This window comes from Excalfactoria chinensis, chromosome 1 (genome assembly GCF_039878825.1).
Source record: "Excalfactoria chinensis isolate bCotChi1 chromosome 1, bCotChi1.hap2, whole genome shotgun sequence".
Taxonomy (NCBI): Eukaryota; Metazoa; Chordata; class Aves; order Galliformes; family Phasianidae; genus Excalfactoria; species Excalfactoria chinensis.
Window position 1 is genome coordinate 181,457,935 of NC_092825.1, and position 17,488 is coordinate 181,475,422.

General features: G+C 42.5%; 1 protein-coding gene across 1 annotated transcript in view; it reads right to left on the reverse strand.

Moving 5' to 3' along the window:
- EMSY (EMSY transcriptional repressor, BRCA2 interacting) overlaps positions 1-13,518 on the reverse strand; it is a 38,052-nt gene extending 24,534 nt beyond the window's left edge. Inside the window, 6 exon segments of the mRNA XM_072326994.1 lie at positions 2,074-2,333; positions 5,717-5,892; positions 8,199-8,273; positions 8,869-8,968; positions 12,421-12,523; positions 13,387-13,518. Of these exon segments, the coding sequence (XP_072183095.1) occupies positions 2,074-2,333; positions 5,717-5,892; positions 8,199-8,273; positions 8,869-8,968; positions 12,421-12,490 (681 nt within the window). The 5' untranslated portion in view covers positions 12,491-12,523; positions 13,387-13,518.
- Between the last annotated feature and the right edge of the window lie 3,970 nt (positions 13,519-17,488).

A 17,488-nucleotide genomic window follows, 5' to 3' on the forward strand; every position in this document is an offset into this window, starting at 1 on the left:
CAGAAGCTGAAGCTAGATTCCTTCTGCGTCCTAGACAGAGGATTTTATTATAGGAAGAAAAGCCAGAAATTGGAGCTGTGACATTATTAGTTGTTACGGCAAGTCTTTCTCCAACCCACTGAGATGTCAAAACAATTCTGAAAGCTGGCGTGCAGAAACTGAAAATCTCATTCATATCCAAGAACTTCACTCATACCCAGCTGCACTTGTTTAAAATGGTGCAGTTCCAATTTGAGTCTAACAAGTCTGTCATTTAGTTTAAAACCACTCAGAGGGATTCCTCCCACCAAATTTATCCAGTGTCGTATCTTAACATACACAAATCCAACGAAAGAGGGCAGTGTGACAAGTTCAGAAACAAACACTACTACGGCTCGCTGATGAAACAAAAGATTTTCCCATTGCTGCAGACTGGCAAAGAGTCACACAATGCAAACTAAGACCTAAAATTTCCAGGTTTGAATGAAGCAAAAGCACAACTGCACAAAAGATCCTACTGACAGTCCTTTCTCTGCCTTATGCAGGTTTAGTACACTCCAGCTTTAAACTACCATGCATATTTAATATAACACTATAGATACTTAGTGCAAAGAAAATTCTTCCTGCACAAAAGGTGAGCCTAAGAAGAGCAGCAGGCTAGGTAGGTTAGTCAGGCTCTAAGCTAGCTGTGTGTTTGCTGCAGTGAATGCAAGATGTTCTGTTTAATGATGTATGATCACTCACAGATTTCTATGCATGTCCTCTGAGGTGAAGATTGATTTAGGACGCTGTCAAAGAACAGCAAATCAAATGAAAACAAAGAACTTGGAAATGGAAAAAAGGCCAGAGAGCAAGTTCCTTATTGCATATTACTCCAGCTTCATCATCCTTTTTTTTTCATGTTTCCAAAACCAGGATATGGGAACTCTCCTAACCCAGAGTGATAAAACAATTAACAAGACTAAAGAACAAATACCGTGTGAGGGTATGAGTTCAAGTGTCAAACTCTCACCATTGGACAAAAAATAAATGCTCGTTAATAGCCAGCCTACAACCAGCCTGTCAGTATCAAGGCAAAACTCATTATATTTTTCTCCCTCACAAGTCTTAATAACTGCACCAAGAGTTGACTTGGTCTGAGGCATTAATCTTTTTTAAACCTTCTTAAGGACAAAAAAAGCAGACAGATCTGAAATGTACTGTTAAGCATGGGAAAGTAGTCATGCAATAGAACAGCCACATGAAATCGGAGTCCAATAAAACGTTTCAAAATGGGTAAACCTTCACATACTGCATTCTCATGAAACCTGGGCATACCCAGCTGAGATAATGAAACTGATCTGATCACAGTGCTGTTTATGTAGAATGAGAAACTGCACACTAGAACTAAAAGGAAAATAAAGCCCTCCCCAGTCTTCCATCAGCTCCAATGGCAAGCCTTATAGACCCCCAGCACGTAGTCTCCAGACAAAAGGCATGGCAAGTAAAAGCCCATGCCACCTCTCCTGGAAATCTACTACTGCAAAGAATAATTATAAGTAAGGAAAATAGAAATAAGAAAGATTACCTTTGACCAATAGTTGTTACCATCTGAAGGCTGTTCAGTGGCCTATGTGATCCAGTTCTCAGTGGATCAGTGTCCATATCACAAAACCCAACACCACAAATGGTACTAACTGGCAACCTTGTTGGCAGTCTCACCAGAGAGGCCAAGAATTGAATGAGCATGGAGACTGAATCCCCTCTCATCCCTAGAAGTGGTCCCTTCAGGTCAGGGTTGAGGCACATTGGTGGGGCAGTCTGGGGGAAGCTTGCACTCCCGCTGCCTGTGCTGTACCTGTTCTGTGGATAAAAAGAGGGCTTCAGTCTCCACAGCTGTCAATCCAGGTCCTTTCACACACAGGTGAACTAAATTCATACACGAGTTTGGTTTTCTGTTTGTTTTAAAGAGGGATTACCTTATCCCAAGCATAATCCTTAAAATAAAAACACAACAACCAGCTAGACAGTTCACAGAAAGAAAGAGTCGAACATCACATCTTATTCACCAATAAAACCAAAATAAAGTAACATTTGGCAGCTTCCCCCACATACCTTCTGTGTTGTTGTGTTTGTTGTCTGTGTTGAGGGCTTAGTGAAGGTTATTTTCACTGGCGACATGTGTGGTGGTAAGGAGTTGGCAATGCTCTGCATTATATTACTCATCTTGGGGCTGCCACTTACAGGCACTGTGATAGTTTTAGTGACAGGAGTCACTGCCTTCGGGACTTCTTTCAGGAGAACAGGGGAAGAACTAGAAGAATTAGTTCGCCGTCTTTTGCGGGGCTTTTCATCATCATCTGAGCAGCTGACACCTGGAAGAGAAGTGCTTCTCTAAATTAGTATTTGCCCCCACTTGTGGTTCTCGGTGCTTTCTAGAACCTTTCTCCTTTTTGTGTCAACACAGCATCTCATGTTCTATTTTTATTCATAACATACCTAAACCTCACTTTGCAAGTTTATGCCTGGTGCATTTTGTGCAATAGTAAGGCATCACCTAGCATACAATTACAGAAAACAAATCTAGCCTCAAAGAATTTCACTCATCCCCACAATTGCCTACTGCACAAGTACGAACAAATTGCTGCAATATTCAACTGAGCAACAGATATTTCATTCTACGGCATGAACAGGGGAACTTAAATGCATATAAAGCTTCCTTAAGCAGGCAAGAGGTTCATAAACTGGTATGTGCTGCAGAATGACACAGTTTAACTACCTTGTAAATTCTTAGTTACTAGGTAACATGCATGTTTACCAAAATAGCCAGGGATAAACAAATAAAAAGATAAACAGAAAGGACTCAATGCTCCTCCACAGAACAAGCCTGAAGATCTTGTTTTGTATGCCTGTGGCTTATAGACAGCAAACACTGCCATGGTAAAAAGCAGCCTTGCTGGTAACACAAGGAAACATGGTCGACAGGCAATCTCTAATTAAGGTCAGGATCTAACTACATACGATCTCTAAAATAACTAAGGACTCAGGCATTCAAAAAGTAAAGAACTAGGAATCAACATGGACAATAAAGTGCCTATGTGGCACAGCATAAGGTTTCCAAAAGATGGCATTCTGTATTAGCCCACAACCAGCTCATTGGCAGGTACACAACAGAGCCAAGCAGAAGGCTGATGGTTGCCCCCCCATACACACAGATGGGAAACTGACCTAGAGGAAGGCTTGCATCTTCAAAAATTACCCTTAGCAAATTGAAACATCATGATTAAGCATGGACCTGCAAGTCAAGGCTCCAAACAATTTCCTTTATGTTCCTGAATAAGCCTAAAGGTGAACCTCATCCCTACGATACCAAGAATATCTTTTAGCAACAGGCTCTAGGTACTACACGAAGCACACTTTGTAAACTTGTAATGCAAAGTCACTGATCACACTGAAAGTGGGCAGGAGTTTCAGAAGGAGATGAGAGAAGTACTCAATTCAATTAAAAGAAGAAAAAACAACACATGCAGCATGCATGTTAGTACAAAATTGTTACCTTGGTGCATTACAAAGAAATACTGAAGGTAAAAATGTATTTTTATCCATCCTCTTTCACAAAACAACAACAAAAGTGCAAACAGATTAAGCTAGCTGAACATTATCTTTTCTTTTGTACAGCTCATTTCATTCCTTGTTTTCACTGCTGGGGTTTTGTAAGAATGTTATTCCTGTAATTTCATGCTAGAAGCTGAACTTCTGCCAAGTGTTCCAGAAGCACTTAGCTCAGAAGTAATGCAGCTCGATGTAACTCACGCATGACAAGCAAGGCAGCAGAGGACGGAGAGGTTAATGGCTCAATCAGGCTGCGACTTTGGTGAGGTCACAACAGATCAGTGGCAAAGGCAGGACTATAACTCAGCTCGCCCAAGTTTACTCTTAATTCAAGTTTGTTAAAGCTGCTGTGACTGAATGGAACACACTCTAAAAGATGGGCAGCTCTTTTAAAAGGCAGAACAAAAGTAAAGCAAGTGACATGGGAGAAAAAAAATCTATGAACAGTTAGGATAAAAATGAGAACCTATCCTTACTCTATCGTGAGTCTAGACTGGTTTTATACTCATTACCATGTAATAATTCAGTAAGTCTAAATTTAAGAGGTTAAGAACCTTTTACCCCTCAATCTTTAAACTAAAACTGAGTGATCAGCACAATAAGTCAGAAAAACTGGGGAAAAAAAATCTTAATGAGTTTTGTTGGTTGATACAATCAATACAGATGATCGTTTGCAGGTAACATTGCATTCATGTACAATTTGTTGCCTCTGGCTAGCAGACGTTACACAAAATAACTGGATACAGTAAACACTGTAATCTGTTCAAACACTGAGTTACACCTTAGAAGGCAGTACAGAAATCTCTGCATTCTCTCAAGCTACTATTATTTGAATATAGAATGCCAAAAGCCAAATTCTTAACCAGTGCAAGGCTAGTTTAGATCAAGTGGGGACAAGCATAATAACTCTCCAACTGAAATTGTAGAACCACAGAATAGTATGGGTTGGAAGGGACCTTTAAGATCATCTGGTTCCAACCCCCCGGCAGGGAGACCTCTCACTAGATCAAGTTGCTCAAAGCCCTGTCCAGCCCTGGTCTTGAAACAATGGCACAAAAATATTCCCAAAATAATATATAGATCAGCTGTGAAAGCGGAAGGGAGAGATCTTTCTAACTCAAATAAGCAACTATATGCAATACTTAAGCAGGACAAGGAAGAGCGAAGCCCTCTGTAGAAGCAACCTGCATGGCAACATTGAAAATAACCTCTGAACAAGCTGGATTAGAAATCCAGTGAAATAAAGCAATGTCTATATGTCACTTTAAAAATATTTCACAGTCCTGTTGTCTTTGCCCCTTAGTGCACCCTGCAGCAATTTCCCTGGAAAAAGGAAGCAATTATACCCACTCTTTAGACTAAACTAAAGCATAAAGGCATTAAATGACTTGCCCAAGGCTAGAGCATCTATTTCAGTCCAGGCTTCAACCATAAAATAGGCCTTTTCTTTGCTTTTTGTTAATCAGTTACAATTATCACTTTTGATGTAAACTGGTGGGTCTAGGGGACTACACTGTTGCTACTTTGCTACTTAGAACAAGGGTAGATGTTGGAGTCAAAGTGGTACTTGTGCAGGACTAGCAAGCCACCACTGAAGAGGAGAAAAGTCACCTTCCATGTAACTGAAGAGCAGAAATCTATCGTTCTTTCACTGTCTCAGCAATTCGAATGGAAGCCTAAGACTTACTGTGGGGCATATCCACATACTTGCCTCTGCAATCCTGTTATTGTTGAATACTCCGAAGTTTACTTTCAGCATGGCCATGGAATTAATTGCCTTCAAAGGAGAAATCTAACCTCCCCTCCTCCTACACGCAGAAACTTGTGCTGCCAATTCTAGGGTTCATCCTTTCATCCTCCTTTACAATAATCAGGTGCTTTACATTACAGTTCATTCATTTCTCTTTAATTTTAGCATTCATTCAGTATAATGACCTCTTCCATTTCTGTAAATGTTTATCTAGATTGGTAACTGACATTAGCTGTTAAGATTTGTGCTGCAGATGCTACCAAGGTACACTAAGGAAATCCCTCTTATTTCTATAAATATTGTGCACTAAGCAAGACTTGGATTGTTAAGGCATCTAGCACTAAGAAAACAATTTAAATCATGCACATTTTGTGTAGAACCTCAGCATTCTCTCACCTTCCTTGTTTCCAGTTTCAGCAGGGACCGGAAGAGATGCGTTGTGCTGAACAGCTGCATTGGCAACAGCATTAGCTGTAACAGTGAAAGCTGTTTGTGGAACAAGACGTGGCATCAGCGGCACCAGTCGACGACCTTCTATAGACCATTCCGAAGAGCTGTTTGGCCCAGACATACTAAACAGAAAGGAAAATCTTTAACTTTTCTGCTGACTTTCCTAAGCACTCACTACTCTTAAGTTCCTCTTTTCAACAGTGAAAATTTAAAAGGTTGTTTCTAAAGACACACTAGAGAAATATCTCCGGTCTTCTTCCTTTCATGACAGCCCTTACATTTTTCCCAACTGATGCAGAAATCCTCCCATAGCATATCTGAGAGTTGCTGTTTCTTTTAATATTATCTTTCTTTTAATATTATCTTTTATAAAGCCCTTAAGGGGCTGCAGACGTCATGCTCAGCTCCCCCATATTAGATTATCTACTACTCAGGTATAGCTAGTTTACCCTCCACTTCTGGATGACAAGAATACCTACAGATTCCATAGATTTCATGAAAGATTACCAAAACTGATTGTGTTGCAAGAGAAAAACCTCAGCTTCTGAGGTAAAACAAGAGTTGCATTAACAGAAATTTCTCAGACTGATTGAAGCAGTCCCAAACAAAGTAACAGAACATGAAATGATTTAAGTACACCCTGAGCATCTTTCTCTACAGAATCCAGTCTGCTCCTCCCTGGCCTGCTGTAGAGACTGCTTTGCAAAGGGGTTGGACTCAATGATATCCAGACGTCCCTTTCAATCCCTACAATTCTGTGATTCATCTCATTTTCTCTCAACCTTAGCTCTTATACACAAACCAGAACGCTTCAAGAAATGCTTGTCTAGGTAGAGAGCTGTTCCTGTTTATGACTGTTTCACAGCACTCATTTGAGAAATCAGTAAAATCAGAATAACAGATTATTTTTCAATGCTTTTACGTTGCTCTTAAACAAACCAACCCATCTGATGTATTAATATATTCTGAGAAACAACTTCCCACATGAACTACTGCAAGCAAGTTGCAGTGAAAACTACAACAAATTAGTTCACGAAATGCAGAGAATCTGCTCTGCTGTTAAATCTTGATATGCTTCAGCATTCTTCATACATATTCACATAGTTCAAGCAGAGCTGCGCCAGCTGAGGTAAAAATAAGACTACAAATGTTGCACAAAGCAAAGCTAGCAGAGTCTGTTTTCCTAATGAGTTAGATAATTTAAGCCAAATACTACATTACCAACCATCACTTACAAAGATTTTACCAGAGGAAAAATAAAGAGATGCAGCACTTTACAGTTGCACCTTGCCTGGATTATAATATCTCGTCCGTTTGAAGTTCGATACTTCGGGACAAACTGTACTCTTGCTCTGGAAAATGCTAAAAACAGAACTACTACTTAAAAAGGATACTTAACTCAAGGAAATAAGCCAGAACTTGACAATATAATGCTTATTTTTCTTTTATTATTTGCGCTCTTTCTCTAAAGAAGTGCTAAGAAGTTGGTGGGTTTTTGTTTGGTAAACATTACATTTCTGATTCTTTAAACATGAAGCATTAAACCACTAAAATGTTAAATATCCTGCAGCACTAAAGCAGTATGGTGATCTTGGTAAGTCTACGATCAGACAATTGCTAACTCCAAGCAGCTTGCTAGTTGCATGATTTCCATTTGTTTTTCCCTCACCATAACACATAAGCTACAGGAGGCAAACTGAAAATCAATAGTTATAACACAAAAGTAAATAGGGAATCATCAGAATCCATCCCTCTTTCAGCACTCTTCTTAAGACTATTAACTACCAGAGATACGTAAGTGCTTGTCCTCTTGCTCCTCTCCATCTCTCAAAGACGAGTGGAGCCCGGGAAAGCAAATGGAAGGAGAAACCAGCCCAACTGATGCCAGCACAGCAGCTGCATCAAGCAGGGAACAGTGGACACTGATGTCATCAGACAGCTTGCTGCAGTTCTTTTTTTTCCACCTCGCTGCTGATGCATTGTTTTCCACTAGTCTCTCTCATCTCTTTCCTTCCTTTTGTCTTTCTACATAGACGAGTATCTCTTAATACGACCTTTACAAATGGATTTAAACACAATTAAATTTAAAAACAATTATAAAACAAAGATGAAAAACTGTACAAGCTGCTCATCAAGTTTACATTTTATCTCTTTTCTCTGTTCTGTTTCTTCTGGTCTATTTTACAGAAAGCTGCTCTTGATAATAAGACTTTCCTATGCTGTGCCATACAGTGAACGGGATGCCCTAAGATCCAAAAGGTTAAATCCGTTCTTGCACCCTGAATTAAATCTGATACAGTAATTCTTTCAGTCATACACTGCTCTTTAAACCACCATCAATTTTGAAAGTTCTATCGTTCAGTTAAGACATAATGGATTTTCCAAAGGGTACCTTTGGAAATCATGTAGGAAATGACCTATAACTTACTTGTGTGCAATAGTCGTTAGCCGTTCATCATTTACTGCTCTTCGAACTTCAGCACGATGTCTCTCTGTTGAAATACTATTAAGAAAATACCAATATATTTTAGTCAGAGGGAGACATGAACATTTATTGAGAATTTTCAGCTAAAACGAAACTTATGAATAATCCATTCAGGAGACAAAGGGGGACAGGCATTTACGTTTAAGAGACTGTCACTTAATTTTTGCTATCGCAGTGAGAAAGAACAAATGCATCACTGCACAACAAGTGCTAATGAAGAATAAAGAGAACATTACTGAATGCTGGGTACCACTGCAAAACAGCTAATTTCCAACTTCCTAATGAAAGATGGAAATTTTAAGGTAGAAAAATTTATACAGAACATACAGTGTTCTTCCTTGCTACAGTATGGCCCCAAAGACCTCAAAATCCTACCTTGATGGAACTTGGAGCTAGCAAGCATTCATGAGATAGACGCAGTCACTAGATATCTCAAAAGCCACCAGCAAAACAGTAAGTCTTCACCCACAGAAGCTCAAAACTCAAAGCCAAATCAGAACCAAACACCCGTAAGAAGGAGAATTAAGATTTGTTTTAAAGTGTTAGCAATACAAAAAGCATGTTAAGTTCTTAAAGAGGCCACTAGCTCTTACTTTAAAAAGGTCAGGGTTACCTAAGAACTTTAGAGAGTTCTCCAAGAAGATCCTTCTTCTCCTTCGTAAGATCTCCCTGTGCACGTAAGGCACTGATGACACCTGCATATGCCTCCAGCTCTGAAGAATTAGAGCAAACAGTAGTTCTATTTAATGCTCACAACAAAGGAAAAAAAATGTTATTTTCAGTATTACTGACAGTACTCTTATTAATTTCCAAAAATCATTACAAGGAACATGTCTTTCAATTAGTTAGTGCTTTTCAGAAGAGATTGATGGTTTAGAACTCTTTCAGTCAATTACTCTGCAGCCTACAGCTTTTCTATGAAACAACTGTATCATCACAGAGGATTACCTCGTTTTATAAACCCAAGCTGACAGTTCAACAAAGAAACCTTGAAAAAACAGTCCAGAAATTTGAGTAGTAGCTTGGAACTCTCCAGAAGCAGAAGAAAATATTTAATACATATCACTATTAAAAGTTCCAAGGCTTAGAGAAGAAATACACTATCAAAAGAGTAACAGACTTGTTTTCCCTAGCACTGCTCCTTAATTAGCATGTTGAGCATAAGCTCCATTTTGCTAAACAGGATCATTATTATCTTTCATGCCCATTCACCTGATGTGTACAATTGCTCGAATCTGAAAACAATGCACTGCAGTGAATTACAGCCATACAGTACATCAAACAATCCAGCCAGTCTTAAATGTAAGGCCATCATGAAAGATTAGCATGCAAAAATGTTAACTCGGATGTAACATCAACATGAAATACCAGGTGACTCATGAGAACACCATTCCATCAGTGCTTTCAAAATAACAGCTAAAAGCTAATGAAATATTGGACTGTTGTCCTATCGAGCAGGGTGAAAAACACCTAATGCACATAGATTTGGAGTCCGTTAGCTTGCTATTCCAAGCTTACCACTAAGTGTTAAAGAAAACATTACTAATGGCCGTGCTTTGAACCAACAATACAAATTCTTTTGCTGTTTCTGCAGATGACTTTCATTCAGAGCTCCATTTCAAGAAGCAGCTAACCCACCCCCACAACAGATCCCATTTAGCCAAAAGCATTAAAAAAAAAGAGGCCAGGCCGAAACCTAACAAGAGCCCCAAAACACATCTGAATTTTCCTGCAATTAAAGAAGACCGATCCTGCTCAGACTGGGATTTCAAAAAGCCAATTAACAAATCAAATCAAGGAGTTGTGTTGAAAAGAAGCCCTGCTCTGCTGCCCTGATTAAGCAGGCAAGACACAAAGCAGAGTCGCCTTGGTTAACTCCACAGCCTGCACAGGGATGCTGAGAGACCTACAGAAGCATTTACAGCTTCGCTTATAAAACATTTGCTAATTAATGCAATGGTTATTAGTAATATCAACATTTATTTAGACAACCACGTTACAATATTTAAGATACTAATTATTTTCCTCTGTTAACTACATAAAACAGATACAACTGTGTGATTACTTAGGAAAGAGATTCATTTCTTCCTTTTTTTCCATTTCCAATACAGATACTCTACATTAAGACTAAGGCTTTAAAAGTGCACACTCTGGCTTTCTGCAAGTTAGAAAAGATTACACAGAAGCTGTAACCAGCTTCCTCACCCTTCTGTCTACACAGCATTACTAACTGACGTGCTGTCTTTTCAAGATGAAACCACCAAACAAGCCAATAAATGCTTCAAAACCCGAGTTTCACAAATAAATACCATTATTTCAAGTGCAAGGTGATTCAATTATAAGCCACGAAGGCTGCAGGGCAACACAAGGCACTGCACACCTCAGGATACATTTCAGCTTCCCCTGCACCACTGTATTTTGCCTTGAACAAGATGCTGGGCTGAGAGCTCAACTGATCTGCTTCATGGCTGGCAGACGAGCTATGCTCCATCTACCTCCAGCCTTCTGGTGCGCCTGTATAAACTGAGAGCTCCTCTACTCTAGAAGTGACGCGGCTGCTACAAGCTCTTATCTCTGTTATGCTGGCAGGGCCCTCTGGCGGGGACACAGCTCATGCCAGCAAAAAAAAAAAAAAAAAGAAAAAAAAGATTTTTATTTCTTTTATTTTTTTTCCTGTCAGCCTAGGTTATGTCACTGGAGGAGGTGTAGCTGCAGTTCTGTTTGGCTTAGCTGCACCAGCAGGGTTCTGCCAGCACACCGCCGTCAGCTGGGCTGGAAGGCTTTATTTTTTCCACCCTTCCAGCCAGCAAAAGCTACGTTAGCATAATTTAGTAGCACAGATCCGGTCTGCATTTTTTGGCATCCTGCACTTTCTCTTAAGGTTTTGTGGCCCTCGAGTCTCTCTCTTCAGACCTACAGCTATCACCTTAATGGATGCACGGCTTCATTTTGATGTCGTGTGCAACAACTGCGTCACCGCTCCAACAGAACACATATCCCAGATTCTCAAAGAAGCAAAGTGAAAAAAAGAGCAAGGTAAAAAAAAAATCACATCTCTCAGAACACAACAGCGACGGCTTCACAGTGTATGAGAACCTTTGCATAGCTAAGGAATACAACACACAGTCTTTTAACTTTCAAAACACGAGCAAGAAAAGCTGAGTGACTAACTCGACTGTCACAGGAAGTTTGTGGTAGGCTCAGCTTTCTTCCTGACATCACCTCCTAGAACAAACTCCTCTGAGGAAAGCCTGAAAAGAAATCTATGCTCCTTTTCTTCTAATGCTATGCATCATTTAACTCTGAAAAAGCCCTTAACTTAAATAAAAAAACAAAACAACAAACAGAAAACAAAACAACAGTTTCTTAGGAACACATAATCCACAGTGTAGGATCAGATCAAAGGATCCTCTATCCTATGGTAGCCAAAAGCTTGTCAATATTTTATTAACTTCTAAAACATAATAGGACGTCTCCTTGCACATTTGCAATTAGAGAGCACAAAAAATCTCAATATATATACACACACACATTTGTTGGGCAAGGTACACAGATATTAAGCTAGATTTGAAACAACACAAAAAGCTCCTGCTGTAAAGTTAGAACGCTTCCCACATTTCTCCGACAACTCATGTAAAGTGAAGGTTGAAAGTCACAAAATACCATACAGACTACTTTCTTATTACATTTCAAGTCTGTGCAGGGCCAGAAGCAGAGCTCCATGATTCTCACAGGTCCCTTTCAAGCTGGTATAGGCTACGAATCTGTAAGCCTTTACTACAGAAACACCATGGTATCAAACTAGAACGTTATGCCTCTTTGGTACAAATGGGTGTCTTAACACAGAAATGAAGACCCTCGTCTTGCCCAGACATGATGTCGCACGTTCATAGCCATAAACACTGCAACATCAAAGCAAAAATGGACAGGGGTATCTATGAGAGATTCAGTCAAATGAAAACAATTCTGTTCTATCCCTTTTGCTCAGGCAGAGCGCCTGCCCAACATCATTTTAAGCCACGGCTGTCAGACTAATGACACATGGAAAAAGCAGGAAATCATTTGTAAGTTGCCTGTAGACATAATAAAACATTAAGTGGAAGCAGCAGGCAGGTGTCTCTTAAAAGGGCAAACATACAGACCCACAAATTGCATCTTACTGTACCCAGTTTGCGAAGGATCCTCTTGCACTCATCTCTGCTGAGATCCAGAAGCGTTGGCCACACCACAGGCATCTTGTCTCTGTGCTCCCGCAGAGCTCAGCCTCCCTGAGAAAGGAACAAAAAAACGCAGTAAGCTTGAGCCCCCCTCATCTATCGACCTCCCAAATGCAAAGTCTCCTGGTTGCTCACAACACTACATTCCCTCCCATCCCTGCCCCAACCTAATGGCACGCGTTACCATGCAGGAATTCAGCAGTTTCACAAAGGCGTGGGGGCTTCCTATGCTCTCTTCCCACCAGCCAAAGCCTTTTCTCCTGAGTTTCCTACCTCCTGCCCCAGCCTTTTTTTTTCATGCCGAAACACTCTCCGAATTGATGCTCGAGTCTCCTCCCTCTCTTTATGCACAGAGCACCTATTATAAGAACTCCTCCAGCGATCCGCACGGTCCCCAACCCCCCCCCCCCCCCCAGCATAACGCATTTAGCACCGATCTAAGACAGAAAAATAAAAATAACGTGGAAAATCTGCTTTCCGTTTCCCCTAAAATAATAAAATAAAATTAAAAGAAAAACCATTCAAATACGGGGAAAAAGCCCTACGAAGGTGAAGATCCGGGGGGATATGGGAAGAGGGTGGGAGCATCTCCCCCCCCCCAAGGAGGACGGGGAAGAAGGGAACAAAAGCCCCGGCCCCATCCCCGGGCTTGGAGCTCCCCAGGAGGGAGCCCTCAGGCTGCAGCCAGCTCTGGGCTCCCTCCAGCCCTTAGCGGGGTTCCTCCGGTGCCTCAGAGAGGGGAAGAAGGGCTTTGAAGGCAGAAGGGAAGAGAAGGCCGCGCAGACAGGGAGCGGGCGCCGGGCCCATGAGGGGGCGGCGGGTCCCCGGCGCCCCAAGGAAGGAGAGCAGCTCCGTTGATCCCAAGGGAGAGCACCGGGGAAGGCAAGGAGGTGCTTCTGGGGAGAGGGACTCACCTGCCCGGCCGTGCCCGGCACATCGAAAGACTCCACAGCAACACGACCCCTCCTCCCCCCGCGGTGCCGCTCTCGGGTTTGTTTGGCGGCGGTGGCGGCAGCGCTTCCCCGGCCAAGATGGCGGCGGAACGCACTGCCCATGCGCGGGTTCCGCAGGGCACGATGGGAGTTGTAGTTGCGCGCGCCCTCATCCCTTCATTCAGCCACTCAGCTTGAATGAGGAGATGGAAGGAGCGGGCGCCAAGATGGCGCGAGGAAAGTGCGCCGCGCATGCGCAGCACCGCGAGGCACTCCTGGGAGATGTAGTCCGCTGCGCGTTTGTCTACGCGGTGGGAAGTGGCTCCGGCCGTCCCGCCATAGCCCTGCGGGCGGCTACGGGAGGCGAGAAGGGACAAAAAGCCTCGAGCGTTGCGCTTTGGAGCGGGGGTAGCGGTTGGGCTCTTAGCACCCTACAGCTACACGGCGAAACAGCCATAGGCGTAACGTTCCCATCTAAACGTTTTTACTAGGGAAGTGTGCGGTCTGGTCCTGGGGAAGGGGACTTGAAAAGGTGACAAGGACATATTTTATCTCATAAGGTATAGATGGAAGCTGGACGTGTGTGTGTGTGTTTATTTATGTACGCTCTCCACCCTCATGCAGTGAATTCTCCGCTAACAACGCAGCTCATGCTGGTACCTTTTCAAAGGGAAAGCAGGAATAATGTGTTTGCTCAGCCTGGCTCAGCAGCTTCACTAAACTTAAATGAGACCGGTTAGGTTTTTATTTGCTTAATTCCTCGAAGGGATGGAAGAATGATATACAGAAGCCATGCGTAACCATTGATAACAGCATATCGCTCAGCTTATAAAGAAATGGCTCAATTATATGCATTCAAGCAAAATCCATTCCTACCTACATTGAGAAACACTGTGACCATCGAGGACTCCTATATTGTTTCACGTTCCTTAGGACCGGATATAATAATTCAATTCGCATCAATTACAGGCACTGGGGTCATTCATTACAAGTTTTTCACTTCCCTGTGCCTCCTAAGAACGGAAGGGAGAAGACACGCTGTAGTTTGGAGGCACCAGCAGCCGGATGGAACAGCAGAGGGGAGAAGTGGTGATTTGTCACTTGGCAGAAAGTGATTTGTATGCAGCCCAGGTCACCAGCGACAAAGCCGTTCCTCGCAGTTCTTTGGGGGCTCACACGAAACGAGCGCAGCAGCCTCTCTGCTCTTCTTGCTGGGGAGAAATAGCCGAGGGTTCTAACGGGAGTGAAATCCTTTCTTGGTCTTTTTCTTTCATCGTTGTTTCCATGTGAAATGGTCTAACCAACAGAGTTTCCGCTTCTCTTTAGAGATCATTCAGCGACTCGATACGTTCTCTTGACATAAGCATCTCCATCTTCATTTCTATTCCATCACCCTCAGATGACTTCTAAACTCTCTCCTTCCTCAGACCTTTTCCCATCACATTTTCCTCCAGGCTAAAAGATAGGAACAGAAGCCTCAGCAACATTCAGGCTCCGGCAGCTTGCCAGGGGAGCCTTTTATGCACAGCCTTGTCAGAAGCAGGGATTGTCACAGCGGGCTCAGAACTATTTGTACTCGAACCCACAACGATATTTCACTGGAGAGAGCTTTGCATTGCCAGTTATTTCCCCCCCCCCCCCCCCCCCCCTTTTATTTTAAGTAATGCATATCACATTCAAAACCTTGTATGAAGTTAATTCAGCGCTGGAAGTAGCTAAATAGAGCGAAACCTAACGCGTGGAAACACCACTGGAGTTAAGCTTCTATTTTAAACACTGCAGGGAGGCAAAAAAACTTGATTATATAACCTAAAAACAACATTAAGGAAAACCACTTCGTTGTGTCGTTCTGAGGCATGACAGAGAGCAGCTTAAATCACAGCTTCTGTGATTCAGGGAGGCAGGTGCATACATCCATGGTCTTTGTAATGTATAGTACTAGGTAACAATGCACTGAGAAGGAAGCAAAGGCGCTTCCCCAAACAGAAAGCATGGGAAAAGGATCAAAGTTGTCATTAGAATTGCTAAAAATGCATGCTGGAGCAGCGCTGTATCAGCTGTGATCACTATACAGAGTCTGGACAACAAAAGCAGCTACAAAAGTAGATAATAGGAGAAATAATTAAACGTTGTAACACCTAGTGGCTAATGAAACCAAACATTTCCTCATCTGGATGGCCATGGTCCTACTTTTTCTGAAGACTCATCGTATTGTTGCAGGATATGGATATGTTGCAGGACCTGGATAGACTTGATCGATGGGCCAAGGTGAACGGAATGAGATTCAACAGGGCCAAGTGTCGGGTCCTGCATTTTGGTCACAACAACCCCAGGCAACCCTACAGGCTTGGGGAGGTGTGGCTGGAAAGCTCCCAGATGGAAAGGGACCTTGGTGTGCTGATGGACAGTCGGCTGAATATGAGCCAGCAGTGTGCCCAGGTGGCCAAGAGGGCCAATGGCATCCTGGCTTGTATCAAGAATGCTGTGGGAGCAGGACTAAGGAAGTCATCCTGCCCCTGTACTCAGCATTGGTGAGGCCTCACCTCGAGTACTGTGTCCAGTTTTGGGCACCTCAGCACAAGAAGGACATGGAGGTACTGGAGCAGGTCCAGAGAAGGGCAACGAGGCTCGTGAAGGGCTTGGAGAATCAGCCCTATGAGGAGAGGCTAAGGAAGCTGGGGCTGTTTAGTCTGAGGAAGAGGAGGCTGAGGGGAGACCTTATTGCCGTCTGCCAGTACCTGAAAGGTTCTTACAGTGAGAGTGGGGCAGGTCTCTTCTCACTAGTGACATGTGACAGGACGAGGGGAAATGGCCTCAAGTTGCACCAGGGCAAGTTTAGGTTGGATATTAGAAAGAACTTCTTTACAGAAAGGGTGGTTAGGTACTGGAATGGGCTCCCCAGGGAGGTGGTTGAATCGCCATCCCTGGATGTATTTAAGAGCCGTTTGGATGTGGTGCTCAGGGATATGATTTAGCAGAGGGTTGTTAGAGATGGGCTACTGGTTGGGCTGCGGTTGGACTTGATGATCTTCAAGGTCTTTTCCAACCTGGGTAATTCTATGATTCTATGATCACATAAGTGAATATATATATACAAATATATACATATATATATATACAAAAGTCCTTCTTGGTGATATTGAGGAAAAAAAAAGAACATGGTGAAATGGGAATACGGCTTACTGTACACATCTTAAGTATTCATTTGGCACTGCCTGATTAGCTAATGTCTATATTTTGAAAGACTTTTCTCTCTGAATACTCATATCAATATATTGTGCAATCAATGCAGTGGGTCAAGGAAACGAGGACTGCAAATTAAGGTTAGCATCACCAGCTAAAAACGAATGCCTTGAAATGGGCAGATGGGCAGGAATTTGTTAGGTTGCTGCTTTGTGAATCTCTGCCAGTGCCAGAGATGGCTCTGCTAGCGTGTGCTGCCCACAGACCAGGACAGGAGGTTGTAATCATCTGCTTTGGCTGGAGGAACTTTTCAGCAACTGCTTATAATTAAGAAAGCTGCTTCCTCTATGCAGGGAGGAATAGCAGCAACCCAGAAAGCAGAGAGTTTTTAGCTTAGCATAAGTCACTTGGAAAAGCTATGCCAGTGCATAAATAACATTGTTTGGGCAGAACCTTGACTGACACAGATTGTAGCCCTGCATAAAAGTTGAGCGGCCCAAAGCCAATCGTTCTGTTTTCTCATAGCACAGACTTGATTTCTGTGAAAGAAAAGATCCCAGTAAAACAGGGACAACACAACGGGAGTTCATCTGATGAGCCTCAAAAGATATTCATTAACTTTCATTTGCAAAAATGGAGCCAGAATGCAGCATTACTTACAGTCACAGTTAAGCTGCACGTTGGTCACCAGCCCTGCATGCTTCAAATCACGCTTGCGGATGTCCTTCCTTGTAGCATACAGCCTTATTCCCCACCTTTGCCTTTCAATCCTGCAGGCGAGCTCTGAACACAAGCAGTGTTTTATTTCATCCTGTCATTGCAAATTTCATCACGTTTCAGCAGGGATGTGGATACAAATATACAGAGACATCTATGGGATTAAACTGACATATGTTTCTTC